This window comes from Odontomachus brunneus, unplaced genomic scaffold (genome assembly GCF_010583005.1).
Source record: "Odontomachus brunneus isolate Ranch 3 - 2012 unplaced genomic scaffold, Obru_v1 Obru_scaffold_098, whole genome shotgun sequence".
Taxonomy (NCBI): Eukaryota; Metazoa; Arthropoda; class Insecta; order Hymenoptera; family Formicidae; genus Odontomachus; species Odontomachus brunneus.
Window position 1 is genome coordinate 362,928 of NW_022639548.1, and position 16,443 is coordinate 379,370.

Below are 16,443 nucleotides of genomic sequence, written 5' to 3' on the forward strand. Positions count from 1 at the left end.
CCTAAGACTTTGCACGAAACAATCATAAGAGAAAAAAGAAAGAAAGAGAGAGAGAGAGAGAGAGAGAAAGAGAGAGGAGGCGCACATAGGAGGACGACAAAAGATATTCGCGTAGAAAAAAGTTTCGTATATTATATTTGCATTTTCGTTGTAAAAAAAAGTCTTACTTTACAAGCATCGCCGTTAGGTTCGATAGTGTTTGCTTCGTAATATCTACACGTGTGTACATATGCGTGTGTGTACATGTATATATATACACATACATACATACATACATAATGTAATATTGTATATCACAATAAAATGGACGTGTGTGAATGGCTTTCGCATGAGTATGCCGTGTGCGCGCGCGTGTGTGCGTATTTAAAGAGACAGACACCGAGATAATACACGAGAGAGAGAAGATCGTTCTTCAGTAAATCACGCGCGCAGCTGAGTTCGCAAATGCTCTATTACTATGATCCTACTTCGGATCATCGTGGGATGCGATTCTCTTCGAACGCGTATCGCATGCCTAACTACGTCCGGGAGTGAGAATATCCGGCGGAGCGCTTTCGAGCGCCGCTCGAGATGCGAACTCTTAATGCGGTGCATAATTGAGCCGCTCGAATTCCGGGACGTAACGTGAGCGAAATTTGGGAGTCCGATAAGACTCGACGAAAGACGCGATGAATCAACAACGCAGACAACGACCGAATTCTCGGCGGGAACTCCGTCGATTTTACATACGCGTTATCGTACATGAAATAAAATCACGCAATCATCGGAGAGGTGGAGAAAGAGAAGTTGCGCGTTCGTTCCGTCGGGTTAAATTTAGGACTCTGTTATTTCTGCGGACCCACTCCGAATCAATCAATCAGTCAATCAGACGAGCGGCTCAAATGGCGTTATTAAATCGAACCGCCGACCACGAGAAACGAACGGAACGTCCGAGCGCAGAAAGTACTTGCTTCGATAACTCGTGGTTGCAAAACCACAGTGAGTAATCTACAGAAATCGCAGTTATCGTGAGATGACGACTGCTGGCGGCGTTCTCGTCGAGATAATCATCGGATTATGTTCGTAAATGTAAAAAAAACGAACGAAATAAAAAGCATGTAAATCTGTACTAAACGGTGGCCACATATTTTTATGAATAAAGTTGTGCAGCGCTTATCACAAATTAAGAGATACCGCTGACGCGTTTGCGCGTTGTAATCAATTATGACAGGAGTTGAAATGGTAGTATAGGGCTTGAAAATAAATTTGATTAACATAACATTTAAATATCATTATCCTGCCGTAGTTTAAATTACGAGCTTGTACACTTTAAAGGTTTAAATATATCCCTTTATTACCTCGCAAACGTGCGTCAACAGTGTCTCTCAATCGTGACAACCAGGAGTGCTGCACAATTTCATTTGGAAGAATATGTAGCCACCGTTCGAGTATACAAGTTTGCAATTGTACATTGAATGCCGATACGTTATTATGCATCGTCTCTCTGAGCGCACAACTTCACGGAATATCTGTCGAACTTTCACGCAAATGAGAGGAATTAGGGAAATCGGGAATCGTGACGTAAATGAAAACTAGAAAAGCCGTAGATCTTTAGGCCGTCTTCGATGAACTCTAGTGAAATGATGCCTCGTTTTCTTCCGATTATACATAATGAAACTTATAACGTACAAAGGAAGAGTTTACGGTCCCGAGAGCCGAGTGAACGTCGGTACCAACGATTCACACTGTCCGATGATTAATAATTTAAGCAGTCGACAGTTAAAAATGTCGCAGAGAGATCCTCGTTTGATTCTTCCTCGTGAAGGTGTTGAACGATCTTCAAATGTCTCAAAGATCCACCCCTGGCAAGATCGCGTCTTACGCCGCTAAATGCACGTTCGATCACGCAATGTCTCGCAATGACGAGATCGAACAACGGAATCGTCGTGCGATCGCACTGATTTAATCGCATTGCCGATCGCTCTTCGCAGTAGACGACAATACATCGGTTCTCCGACGCGCTGCGAACCTCCATATTCATTGTGGTCTCTATTCCCAGCCTTGTGATCTCACCTAAAATAGGAAGAAAACGACCGATTCAAAGGATTTGCTAAGTTTCCTCCTATGAATTTAGAGGAACGTCGTGCCGCCAATATTAGACTCAAGGATGTCGCAGACATGATTAAAGCCAAAGGTACTTCAGAATCAGTTTCATCAGATGAAGATTAACGACGAAGAGGTAAGATTACTAATAATCGAGATTAAAGCTCTTGGCTGCTCGCCGTGGAACTCTCCACTGATGACGTCAGAAGCGAGAAAATATACGATAGAGGTTCCTGCAGAACGTTGAAATAAAAAGATACGTCTTTTTATTTCTATATATTTTGCAAGATTTTTTTTAACGTGTGTTTTCTCGCTTCTGACGTTTCACAAGTCAAGATGACCATGACGAGGAGCCGGCAGATCTTAATGAAAGAGGATTCGTCTCGGAACAAGCAAAGTCAACCTTGTCCTGCGACTTGTAGCATCGTAGATATTTAACATCCGGAGATGCAGGATCGTTATTGTTGTGTCGCATTCTGTATCACTGGTCTTACCTCGCATACGGCGGTGGCGGCGTGAGGGTTGGAGAAACGATGGCGATGGTCGTCGGGATAATTTGTCCTGAGGATAACGGCGGTGTGCCTCCATTGCTTAGCCTGACTAATTGACTAGGATTCAGCTTGATAGCGTCATCGTAGCTTGGTGGCGCGTCCGTTACCGCCTCGTAATCCGGTGGCTTCTGTCTCGACATGCTGGACGGCTCCTCGATGGAGATCACGTGGATCGGGTCGTCGATCTTTAAAAGGAGACAATCGTTTGACTTACAATTAACTTCGCAATGTCATGGAATTTTATTACGTAACTTCGCGAGCCTACGGAGTTTCGCGTCATCGTGCGCGCGCGCGTCCTCTGCGAAGATCGACTCGGGGAGTTCCCCAGCGTTCATAGCGTGTCTCGTCTCGACTTCGCCGCTTAATTTTGAGGTTTTGTTGTTTCGTCGGTAATTAGCTTCATTTCATTTGTCGACTCGGCTGATCGGCAGAGGGATTATTTAACTCGCTAGAAATCCTTCGGGAAAAATCGCACGGGGAAAACACTGAGAATATCACTTGTCCAAATACGGTTTCCATAAGGAAATATTGATGTCATTTTTTGCAAAATAATACATGCAAAATGCTGTTAGGGTAAACCGATCACAGAATAAGTTTTGAGACAGTTGTCGTTAGTCCTTCGTCTCAAATGAGCTGTTTTGTCGCGCCACAGATAACTGGATAGATAATGCATTAAAAGTTGCTGTTGTTACATGCCAATCGATACAGTTCTCACAATACTTACATGATACCTACATGGAGAAAACAGTATGGTTGGCCCACACATTCTTTAAATGCTTGTAGTGAGCATGGCGCTCTGGAAGTGGTACACTAATTTTCTTTCTTGTCTGTTCATAGTTCAATGTTTGAGCGATACTATCTCAATACTATATGGCGTAGACAAACCTTACGAGTCTCTCAATCATAATATTTTCTCTAATTTGATCACAACATAGAGAAAAAGAAAGCAATATTCCTTTGACTGAGACAACCATATATATGAGGATGTACTAACTGAACATTACACGGAAAAAACAATATGGTTGGCCCGCATAAATCTAATTCAATATTGAATCTGATTGGCACAGCCAGATTTATGTGTGGGCCAACCATACTGTTTTCTCCATGTACGTATCATGTAAGTACTGTGAGAACTGTATCGATTGGCATGTAACAACAGCAACTTTTAATGCATTATCTATCCAGTTATCTGTGGCGCGACAAAACAGCTCATTTGAGACGAAGGACTAACGACAACTGTCTCAAAACTTATTCTGTGATCGGTTTACCCTAACTTGAAATCACATCAATTTTCTCTCCAACCGTAGAGAATGTCGATGTAGCAAAAACAGCAGGTTCCTTCGTGTTCAGAACTCCTTAACCTTGGATGCTTCGCAAAGTCCCGACACGTAGATTTAGCGTTCGCGCCAGATTCAGAAGGCGCTTTCGCGCCGAAGAATATGTCACACGACTAATCATCGTGAAGCCACTCTGTTGCCCGTGTCTATTTAAAGTATCCGGATCGACGTGCCGGCCCCGTGGTTCCCGCGATACTCTGCGCGCTGCGTTATAGGGATATTCACCCGGAAGTGCACATCGCGCTATATTCGTCGTAGGTCGTCTATAGATATCTACCTACGTACCTGGCTCGCTCTCCCTCTCTGCCTTTGTCTCTCTCTCTTTCTCGGCTACTGCTCTTCGGAAACATTGTGTGTGGATTTACTTGAATGTAAGTCGCGAAAGGGCGAGCTCGAGATACATATAGGGTGACGCACGAGACAGCAACGAGCGCGCGCGCGGCTGACGAGAATAGCCCGGGTTATTTGTAGCGATAAAGAAAGCTTCGCTGGAAAATTGCATAATGAGCCTAAGTGGAAACCTGAGGTGAACGACTGTGACCCCGTCGCGTCGGCGGGTCCTCCTTCTCTTCGTGTGGCGCACGAAATTTCTTTCTCGGTAAAACTCGCCCCCGGGGGTTATCGCCATGTAATGGACGCGACTACGAGTCGCTGAACATTCGGAGAATCGATCGCATGTTTTTTTGTTGTGTGTCAGATATGGAAATGACGTTCCTCTTTGTCGTGTGCGGTCCAGAGCTATTCAGAGCTGCGTTCAGCAGAGAAAGTTGTTCTGCAACTGTTTTGTGAATCTAACCGGTACATGCCATCGGATTCACTCAAGATTAAGAACTTAAACCGGTCAGATCCACGAATTTTACAACAATAAAGCAGCTTTCTCTGCTGAACGCAGCCATTACACTACGTCGTCTCCGCGTGACGTCACGGTAATTGGGTCGCGAGAATAATGTAATGCTGAGCGTAATTGAGGTCGTTGCGACGTGTGTCTACCGCGTAAAGCACCATAAGAGATATAACGATCGATGGTGGCTCGCCGATACGTAAGCTCCGTCGAACGACGAGGAAAAATCGAAATTCGACGAACAGTCGGGAACTCCTACGAGGAACTGGTCGAATCGATTTTATCGTGGCGAGAAAGAATTCGAAATTATGGCCGTGACGCATCGTGTCGTGACCCGCGTATGACATCCGACTCTGTCGATCTGTTATTCGCGGGAGAGTTCTCAAGTGTAAATCAGATAAGCGCGTCACTTCTTCTTACGCGACAGAAGATATCATCTTGATAAGATGATATCTTTCTAGTTATCGCACGTCCACGGAAAAATTAACAATGAGTATTGATTTATTGAAATTTCTTAGACCTCCACGAATTGCATGACGAATTGCATCTCATGATGACTGGGGAACACCCCGCCTAAGAATGGATAAGATTGCGTAATGTGGTATCGCAGCAGATGGCGAAGACAATATACGATGCGCGTGCATAATTCGATGTGTCATATGTGTCATTCGTTCGCGATACAAACGAACGATGGACGCGCGCCATGTATGTGTGTGCGCGTCTCTGATTGAATTCGAAAGTGTGATGAGAAAAAGAGAGAGAATCGCGCGCGTTTTCCCATGATTGAAAATGTTCCTTCTGTTTCCTCTTCTGTACTGAATTTAACCGCCGTTGGTTACGATTTAAGAACTGCCATCGAAACTATGAAACGCTGATATACTCAAGGATAAATGTCGCGATATATTTAGCCTGGTTTATGTTTCCGGATGAATATCCTTACAGCAACAATCGACATTAGAGACTGCCACGTGACCTCCTTTGTGGCGTCGAGCCGACGTGCGCTATATCGTTTTTGCATATACGATGTAACGAAGCGTAAAGAACGGACGGGCAAACATTTGAAAATGAACAAGCCGTTTATTTTGCCGCGGGAATATTCGCCGAGGGAAAAAAAAATATGCCACGTGATGCAAATACGAGCCGGCCAGGTAGATTGGAAAGAGGAAAACGATGCGTGATGTATTACAAAGAAAGGTGAAGGTTCATCGAGTCCTCGTTAGATTCTGTTAGAAGATTAATTATTGCGAATATCGAGTATTGCACGAAATCTGTATTAATGGATCGACAGTATAAAATCTATATGCACATTAATGATCTATTGAGGCTATTCTTCTGATAAGCCCACGTCGATTGCGCGAATGGCGAAATATCGAGCTGACGTTACAGCGGCGCGAATCACTCTCGCGTTAGCAACAGATACACGCGTACTGCTAATAATAGTAATAATACTGATTTTATAAGGAAAAAGAGGGAGAAAAAGAGAGAGTGTGTGTGTGTGTGTGTAGTCAACTTCAGGAAAGAGCGAGTCATCCGCGGAAACATTCGTAATATTTCCGTCATTCGAAAGGAGGAAACGAGATGGTGTAGCGTGACGCAATCGCAATTCCGGCCTGTTTCGTGGATGACAGACTCGACGATTTTTATTATCGACTTAGACGATGTCAGTCCGGCATGAAGAAATGCTGGGCTGAAGATAGAACGTCGGCGAACAGTATTCGTCGCACGGCGATGATTTATGAACGCTGCGATTTATTATCTGATATGAAAATTTGTTCCCCTTTATCTCTACTTTCGGATCTCTCGCTTCGATTTGACTGCGCTCGAGAAGAAGAGGAGAAGGAGAGAGGGAAGGAGGAAGGAAGAGAGAGAGAGAGAGAGAGAGAGAGAGAAGGAAAGAGAGAGAAAAGTACGAACTATAGATCGCGGACAAAGTGTATTATCATGCTTCTTCTTATTCTGTCCATCGTCGGTAGTAATTGCGACTTACTGCTACGCTAGAGTATATCTATAGATAATACGCGCTCTCTCCTTGTGGTCTATAATAGGGGGTTGACCCGGATCGATCTAAAAGCGTTTTAATCCTCGGGGCCTTCAACCGCGCCGACGACCTGCATCCTTGTGGATTGCCGAGAGAACCCTGAATGCGATCGGTATCTATCGCTCGTCGTTCAGTGATATTTCCAAATGATAATTAGCAAAACAGAGTTTACAAAAACAGGAAAAAGAGCTAGTTTTCACGTTTCAAGTTCCACGTAGCACTTTGCACTAATCACTCTGTACTGTGCACACTAGAGAAAAACAAATACTTATTATTTATTTGTGGAATAAAAGTCCGTATCGCAGAAATCGACTTTATTTCAGAGAATTAAACTTTACATTCCACGAATATATTTTCAAGTATTTCCTTCTCAGTATACCCTTCAAATTTAATTCCAATCCGTTCGCGAAATTGTGTTTCTATTCTCTCTCTCTATTTCGACGGCTGCGAGCGAATTGGCTTTCTCCGAATCGACAGATCGAGAATTACCTGTGCCGTGATCGGATGATTCGTGTGTTGCATATGCGTGCTCGTTCTAGTTGGCGGCGCATGCAGCCAGCAGCACATCGCGGCGCAAATGAGAAGAGCCCCGGCGACTATGCAGGCGACACCGACATATCGTACCGGCTCGACGTAATTCTCTGCCAGACCCAACCAGTTTATAAGGGCTCCGATGCACAGGAGGACCATCCCGTACTGATACGGGCGCTGTGACCTCCGAGATTCCTCCAAAGACATAGCTGCAACATGAAAATATACCAAAAGATTGTCTCGCGAAACTTTGTCGACGATGTGACGAATCCGGCGGAATTTCCATACGGTAACTAAGCATTGAACAGAAGCGCTCTTGTGATCACGAGTCTATAGAGGTGCGATATTGGTATTGTCGACATATACGCAATGTCAACATACAATGTCTAACCGACATTGTATGTCCGTTTAAGCTTGCGAGGCATTCTTGCAAAACTTGGCCGCTTAAGACGTTTGTAACTCGAGTAGAAAGAGTCTCGTCACATTTGAGATCTCTCTTCCTTTTTTCCAGAATGCTCTCTTCAAGTGTGGCCCCCCTTGTTTTCGAATCGCTCTCCGTATAAAGTCCAAGATAACCTTATCGCGCCGAGAATCGCTTTTATTGGAGTACCAAGCACTTGAACTACCTCAAAGTAGAGAACCTCGAACCTCCCGTACAGCTAGATTACCGAAATTCACTTGATAACTTGCTGATAACGGCGATCGATAAGATGTACTTGGTGAAGTTATTTCCACGCAAAAACCGCATGACTTCGTCGACGACTCCGCGATTGCACGTTGTTACTAGCGTCAATAAATGAGAGTATGTTGCGATGTAAATGTGTTAAAAATATAGAGAATGAGAAACTCTCTAATAAACTCACGATTCTGTAACGAATGCTGCATTCTCGAGCTAGTACAGAAGGCGTTGCTCTTGACAACAACGAAAACTAAAGGAGAACTGGATAAGAATTGAACTGTAAAATCTGGGGATCTTTATCTTTGTCCTAACAGGAGGTATAATTTTTTTCTTCATAAACCAATCGATAACATTCTAAAAAGGTCTAGTAGCGAGCTAAAGATTTACAATGTTTATCCAGATGTGTGCTTATTGCACATATCTTTGGTTGTGTTTATTACCCGGAACACAACTAAGGTCTGGAACAAAGATCCTCAAAAGAAAAGGACTCGAAAACAAAAAGTTTCCTGGACATCTGGAAAGATCATGTTTCCCAAGTAAACAAAGGTCTCTAACGCCCATATTTGAAACTTGTTTCACGTGAGATACTCGAATCCAGAGTTAGATGTGAATTTTTTCAACAGAATCACGATTACAAGTGTAACGTTACATGCATCATACGACTCGACAAAATAATTCAAATCTAACTTGAAATTTCGATCTTACATGAAACAAGTCTCAAGTAACGACTATTGATACGGGTTTAAGAGGGAGAATTCTAAGAAGCGACGTTTTGCGGCGCGCAACAGCGCGCAGCGTGAGTTTCATTGAGGCAAATTGCAACTTCATTAAGACGACGACCGTCGACAATATCGATGAAAGCAGAAAGGCACTTGCTGCGAGCGCCTCAACAAAAGACACGTCGGTTCCGAAAGTAGGTCGTTCGTACAAAACTCCATTACTCATCCGTCCTTGCGTACATGGACGGGGGTGACGAGTCGGTAACGTCAGAAACCAGGCAGGCTGTAAATAATGCGTTCGCGCAAAATTAGCGAGCGGACGCAGCTCGATATATTTTCGTTACGTGGACATTTACTGTTTTTAATTGCTGTCCAGATGTTTAACGCGCGGCGAAGACACTTGCGATAACACAGTAAGCACGATGGAAACACGCCATCGTCCAGAATTAAGGCAGTCAGTCTCGCGGCTGCCTGCTTAAAACAAGAAAGCTGAAGAACTCTCACTAAAAGTGAAATTGGACGATCGTCCGACATGTCAGCCGTTAGAAGAGTCAGTGAAAATGAAAATGAAAACGATATGAATTTTCATATGCGATCATATCTCGTGGGTGATTTTCCTGTTCGCGTTCGACGTCGAGTTTCTCGTAATGAAAATATGATAGGACACGATGACGGGCAAAAGTGGTATAGAGATGGACTAGATTGATATTACACTATACATATATATCTCTCGAGTGTTGTGTACAGCCTGTATACTTAAAAATTAACAATTGTTTGGAGTATTTGGAAATGTGATTAATTGATTGCAAGTGTCATTCCTTGGATATATCTCTTTATGTCAACGTACTTTGTAGGAATCTTCGGTACGCATTTTTTTGTTTTTGACGTCGTCAATCAAGAGTTTAGCAGCGAGTAGCCAAGAGCTTTAACAGCCGTTACTTGAAACTTGCCCCACATGAGATACTTGAAACTTGTCCCACTCAGATCTGAATTTGTAGTTAGATTTTAGCTTTCTCTATTTGGGTCATCCCTATATGTATAAAATAGAAAATATCTACTTGTTCTCCCTATAAATTTTTAAACCTTTTGATCAACCTGGAATAAATTTTTCAGTTATAATTCAGTTATAAATTATTCAGTTTTAAATTCAGATTTTTTTTTAATGAGTTTTTCTATTAAATCACGGCTACAGATATATAAATGTTACACATTTATTATAATTCAATTGAAAAACTTGAATCTGATTCTGAATAAATTATAAAAAAATAATATATAGGGCTTATATTAATAAGCTCATATGAGGCCCATATTAATAACTGTCATCTGAAACTTATCTCATATGAGATACTCAGATCTTTATCTCGAGTTAGATTCAAGGTTTCAGTTGAATTATATAATAAGAGTGACATTTATGTTTGTAATCGCATGATTCAACTGAAAAACTCTCTATCCATCTCTGAATTGAAATCTGAGTATTTCTTCTGAGAAATGTTTTAAATAATGGTTATTAATGCAGACCTTAGTATGACCGCTGCTACAATCTCGAGATTTCTCAGAATTAAAAGTTTCACTGAAAATGCACTATTTCTCAGAATACGAATTTACGTGTCTACGTGGTGAAAGTATCTTTCTCTTTCTTCGAGCATGAAAAAATTTGATTTCCTTGGAAATCCTAAGTTCCAACGATCTGGCCATCTTTTTCTTCTTTTCGAGAAACCAGCTGTCGCGTATCGCGCCATGACGCGAAAGTATACACGAGAAGTGCGTTCACAGAAGAAACGACAAGTCGCTGACACGGTAGATTACGCTCAAATCCACCGCGGAATCAATATATTATTCAGAAAGTCAATTCATCAGCAGAACTTGCTCTTACATAATTCATCGGCTGCGCGACTATAAATATTCTTCGATTATCTACAAAGTAGGCTACATGCAAACGATTATAACGCGCAGATAAGCTATGTGGACATTAGTGCTGAGGGACGATCAATACGTTCGTCTCGTCAGGTCTCTGATATGCTGTCTCAGCAATAAATATGGTTTAATGATTGGAGGCGTCGTCTCGTTTTCGCGCCGCCAAATTGCCGAAGCTTCTTTCGCGGACGATATGCTCTGAAAAGCAATTCGACTACCGACTTGTATGTATATTACTGCCGCGGACATTGCATTCGTAATTACCGCGGAGCTAATTTCTCCTTAAGGTCTTTTTATACTAGAGCATTAAAGCTAACGACTGTGAGCGTTAATGTCGAGTAAAATTTCCAATTCAACGGACGTTAATAATGGATATGGACAATGGAATTATCAAATTGACTAATTATACGCAAATTAATTCCACTCCTCGTCGTTACCCGCGCGATTTATTTTAATAACGACGCGAACTAGTGGCGCGTCTTTCGGATGCGCTTGTTTTTAATCGCGCAAATTCAATGAATATATGACATACTGTAATCAGTTTACCATTATACTCGTCCATGTTGTCGATTATCGGGATCAATGTGCACGTTAATGACATCGTTGACTTGTAGCTGGCAAATGTTTTTCGAGGAACATAGCGTGTCCGCGTAATGAGCCGCCGTATTTAAGATGACACAAATTAACGAAGCATGAGGGATTCACGGCATTGCGCGAACCAATTCCCACCCCACCGAAATTGTAAACACAGAATTGTATTTTCCAAATGTTATTTCGCGCGATCGGCATCAGGCTCGTTTGAACGATATGATGGGACATTGCAAAGACATCCCATCGCGGTGATACGCGTTTATGCACGTAAGTGAGCAAGGAGGATACACACACACATATACGTATCAGTCAGATTCCGTGTGCGTGTACGGAGCACACGCGCGTGAACGCGCGCGCACACACACAGTGACACGACCGCGAAATTAATTCCAATTTACATACGTACACGGAGAGCGGCACCCAAGGACGTGACTTGTATATATATATGACGCGAGCCTCCTTAAGACTAACTAAACTATACTCAACGAGGTGCGTGAGTTGTGCGCAGGTTGTCCTAGAGACGACGCATGTCTCGTTTCGGCTCTGATCATCGGTTGGAGTTTACTCTCAATACACCATCAGGACTCCTTGGACTCAATTATAGCTTCCAAGTCTATTTTAAACACTTTCAACTATTTTCAAGAACTGACATTTCACGACGTTTATTTTGATTGATTTTATTTCTTGAAGATATTATTTTTATCTCTATTATTTTAAGTTTATCTCTATTATTTTCTTCTTTATAAAATAAACAAAGAATTTACTTATTCTTTTTATAAAGGAATAAAAATAAAATGATTGATTTTATTTTTTAGAGATTTTATTTTCATTGGGTTTTTATTTTCTTCTATAAAAACAAAATAAAAATTTAATTTCTTTTTTAATAGAATAAAAATGAAATTATTGATTTTTATTTTGACTGATATCGTTGCTTAGAGAATTTTTTTTAGTTCCTATTATTTTCTTTTCTTGAAAAAACAAAGTAGAACTTACTTATTTTTATTATAAAACAAAATTCATTCTATTTTATCATATAGTATGGTATATTAAAAGTGAAATTGACACGGATGACTTAATACAAGAAAGAAAAAGGAAAGAAGCGCTGGAAGTCTGTGAAAGACCAACTGCTATTGATGAAATTAATCAGCAAGAAATATACTTTCCGCGAATGTATCGAAACTGAGACAGATAATTTACTTGTCGTATTACACGACATCACATAGCTCTACCTCGTCGCGAGCTTAGATCTTATCACGAGGACAAAAAGCCCATACATGCCAAGCGTCGCGTAGGCGATTTTCTGTTTCTTCGAGTATATTGATTTTTAACCGCTTCGTGTACGTATATCTGATCATAGAATATGCAAAGTATCTCAAGGCCGTGTCAACATTAACAGCACACACTGGTAGAGCACTGTGGCGTCGGTTGACTTTTCGAATTGTAAAAGATAGAAGGAAAGTTAAGCTTCAAAGACGGAAATAAACAAAGAAATAATTGCAACGGCTGTTTTTTCAAGAGATATCGCGCTTACGCGGAAATTTCGTATGATGCTTCGTTAAACTGTGTGACATATCACCAATGTTGCACAAATTTGAAAGTCATGTTAGGAGGAAATTATTAGTTAGATAGTTGATTATTAGTTAGATAATTTCGCGTAATTTCGCTCACACAAATATAATTTTATCGCAATATATCGCGCGACGCACTGATCATCATACAGCTAACTATAAACACAAAGATTGCTTCCGCGAACGAATAATAAATCATCGCACAGCTATCTCTCATCTCTAGTCTTTGTAGTATTTACCGAATTTAAGAAGCACGTATACGTCACATGAATTTCTGCTAATTGCCAGTTTTCGCGAACTGACGTTACCAGTTATAATAACCAGTTATAATACCAGTTATAATACCAGTTATAACGCTCATAATTAGAAACGCAATTAGAAACCGTTAGAATTTTTAATTAGTGGGCGAGTTCTGCGCCGCATGTTATCTCCGTCTTATCTCGCATGCATGATACAGCTGCGTCGCTATTTTCATAGTAAACTGATCTTGGAACGAGCAGAATCTCTCGATAAGAATTGCGTGATAAAAATGATCAAAGAACTCTGCACGAAAGAAACGCCGCGAATTGGTGTTGCATCAGTCCCAATAAATTTCGTTTTATTTTTATCCGAGTCCGTCTGGATGCTTTATCTTAAAATTGTTATTCTCTCTCGGCGATCTTCGGCACGGTCGTAGCAATTCCGTTGTGTCGCACGAGATTTCGGGGATTTAAACAGAGGCCGCAGCGATTCGCGATCGTTCAGATCGCGATAATTATGCAATATCTGGGATGTATCAATGAATAGAGCAGGTCGCGGAGACTGCTCGAGTGTGTCGATACAAATCAAGGTAGATTTTATCGCTCGGTCTCGCGCAATACTATTCGGAAATCGAGAATATATCTTTGACGCGACGAATGATATTTGAAATCTTTGGCGCTTTTTCATGTTCGCGGTCATAAAAATCGACGGTCGTCGATAATGAAGTCCGTGGAATATGTTTTCGCGGTAATTATCAGTGAACGGCCGTGAATTTGCATTGTCGTGCCACTTGACGAAAAATTATTGTCACGTACGATAGCTGCGCGCTGTCGCACAATGCACTAGTCGAGATGCTGCTTGGCGGCATTGAGTAGAACGAATAGAAACGGGTATATAAGACGCAATTCTGATTGAGTCGACCGATGAATCGCGAAGTGAAATTAACGCATCTCCATACGGACAAAGAAATTTGGTTGGATTGATCAAATATCTGACGAAACAGAACGAATCAGAAATTCCGGTTCAAATTATTGGAATTCTATCGAAGTAAACAAGATCTCTGGTTAAGCAGAACTTGCAAATTCTTCAGTTTGAATAGTCGCAAGTTCTGATTAACCATAAATCATGGTTAATGAGGATCTTGTTAACTCGAACAGAATTCTGGTTCAACTGGAATTCTGACTCACTCATATTTCACCAGATATTTCGTTAATCCAACCAAATCTTTTTTCCGCGCACTGAAAGCATCGTAAATTTATGCCGGTTTTCATCGAGTACAAAGTAAAAGTATCGATACTCGGGACACATGCTGGACATTCTTATTATTTTAGTCTTTAAATATGAATATTTAACGAATATTTGAACATAAAAAAATATATAGAATATGTATATATATTTTATGAGAGAGTTTCAGTAATTTGTATTCAAAGGCGAAGATAATAAAAATGCCTAGGATTAGGTCTGAGAATTACGTGTCCGAGAATTTTTGCTTTAGGTTCAACTTCCCGCACGCGTGTTACCGAAGCCGCGCATTGTCTCGATCGATTGTCGGGAACCTGCTGAGAAAAAGTCGGTTAACACTCCCGAAAACTAGTAAACACTCGACGGAGAGAAATAATCATCGCGCTACATCGGCGATAATAGCGTTTCTAGCTGGTTCGCGTACGCTATCAGACGCACGTACGCGCATTATAAACCTGTCGTCTGCTTTCCAAATAACACCGTGTCATATAATCGTCAGAAAAAGACTGCCAAACACATCGTTATCGCTATTATAGTCGAACGCAAATACTATTATGCCGAGCGTTACAGCAGCCTCTTCTTTTTACGCTACCTGTTCATTGTCTGTTCATTCGTTTCAAGTAACTCTATTCTTGCCTTCATCTCGCATAAGAACGAGGCAGATGTTATTTACCACGAAGATTACACCTGACGTTCGTTCGCATCGTGGTACACATGTTGCGTATAACGTTACTGTTGATCGACAACGGAGTAAATAAGTGCGACGCGACTACGCGCAACTTGCAATCACGCGAATCAGCTTTTGCGTGCTATATAGCATGACAGTGGCAATTTCGCACGCAGGCAAACAGTAATAAATGTCACGAACTTTCGCATTTGTACGTGTGCGAGAAAATTCGCGCGTCACCCAAACACCACTTGATTCACGTATAATTTGTCAGTAATCGCGGAAATATTACTCCGCTCTCATTCTGCACATTTCCAGATATTATTCTCGATATTATTAGAACTCCGTCCTAACAAATCGATATTATATTCTACCAAACTGAACGATATCGCGCCTGTAAAGGTACAACGAGCGCTTATCGTCGAATATTACACGTCAGCGGCCGCGATACGAGGCACGTAGCCGAAAAAAATCAATACAAGACATAATGTGTGAACGTTAATTCCGACACGATGAGACGCGTGGGCATTATGTGTGTTGTATGCCCGCGGCGTTAACGCCGATCGATTCCAAGTAAAACGGTTAAATATAACGGCGCAATTGTTTCGCGCCGAAATCATATCTTGCCGCGTATTTGAAAATAGACGAGTCCGCGCGCGCGGTAAAAGGAGCAACACCCTGCGCCATATATACTCGGCGCTTTTCGCCACCAAGTCCGAGGAGTCAGAAGGAACATACGGTCGCGGCCGGTGTGCATACACTTGCCGGCTGGCGGCGAATCGATCCGCCTCGTGCGCTTCCGTGCATTTTGCATTTTATCGAACGGTTCTTCGGACCGTGTGCGTGACAAGCTCGGTTCCCCTACTATATTTATACGTGCGTGCGTGCGTGTATCGCGGCCCGCGCGAGCATGAGGTGTATCGATTCCCCATGGATCGGTCAGAAACCGGCGGAAACTCTTGCGTCAACGGCTGGCGCGACCGGTGCGGTACAACTGTTACGTGTGGTTACCCGTCGCTTACACATGGTTTAACCTTAACCCCGTTTCGCACCTCGCACACGTCAAATACGGTTTGCGACGGATAAGTAAGTGGTCGACTTAGCACTTACAAAGCTGGCGCGCACAAGCGGACGAAATGTCCGACGAAGGAAGCTTTATTGCCACCACCGCCGCCGCCGCCGTCGTTGTCGTCGTTGCCGTCATCGTTGTCGTTGCATTTGCGTAATTTTCAACGCAACTCGTGAGACAGTCGCAGTTTACGCGGTTCTTGTTCCCATTTTCTTGCTGATCGTGGTATCTTCACGATACCGCGAAATGCAGCGTTTACAGTGGCAAGTGCTAATAATGAATGACGAAGGAGAAAGTGAAAGAAAGAGAGAGAGAGAGAGAGAGAGAGAGAGAGAGAGAGAGAGAGAGAGAGAGAGAGAGAGAGAGAGAGAGAG

At 42.2% G+C, this 16,443-nt stretch overlaps 1 protein-coding gene across 3 annotated transcripts in view; it reads right to left on the reverse strand.

The window, feature by feature from the left end:
• Positions 1-112: 112 nt before the first annotated feature.
• The window catches only part of LOC116848713, an 18,695-nt gene continuing 2,364 nt past the window's right edge, over positions 113-16,443 (reverse strand). The window contains exons 1-4 of one of the 3 annotated variants that reach the window (XM_032825092.1): positions 8,244-8,526; positions 7,339-7,589; positions 2,577-2,818; positions 113-2,052 (exon numbers count right to left, since the gene is read on the reverse strand). In XM_032825092.1, coding sequence (XP_032680983.1) covers positions 2,049-2,052; positions 2,577-2,818; positions 7,339-7,589; positions 8,244-8,265 — 519 coding nt within the window. In that variant the 5' untranslated portion in view covers positions 8,266-8,526 and the 3' untranslated portion in view covers positions 113-2,048. Of the gene's footprint in view, positions 2,053-2,572; positions 2,819-7,338; positions 7,590-8,243; positions 8,681-16,443 lie in introns of those variants that run through there. The other 2 variants (XM_032825094.1, XM_032825093.1) reach the window with 2 other exon arrangements.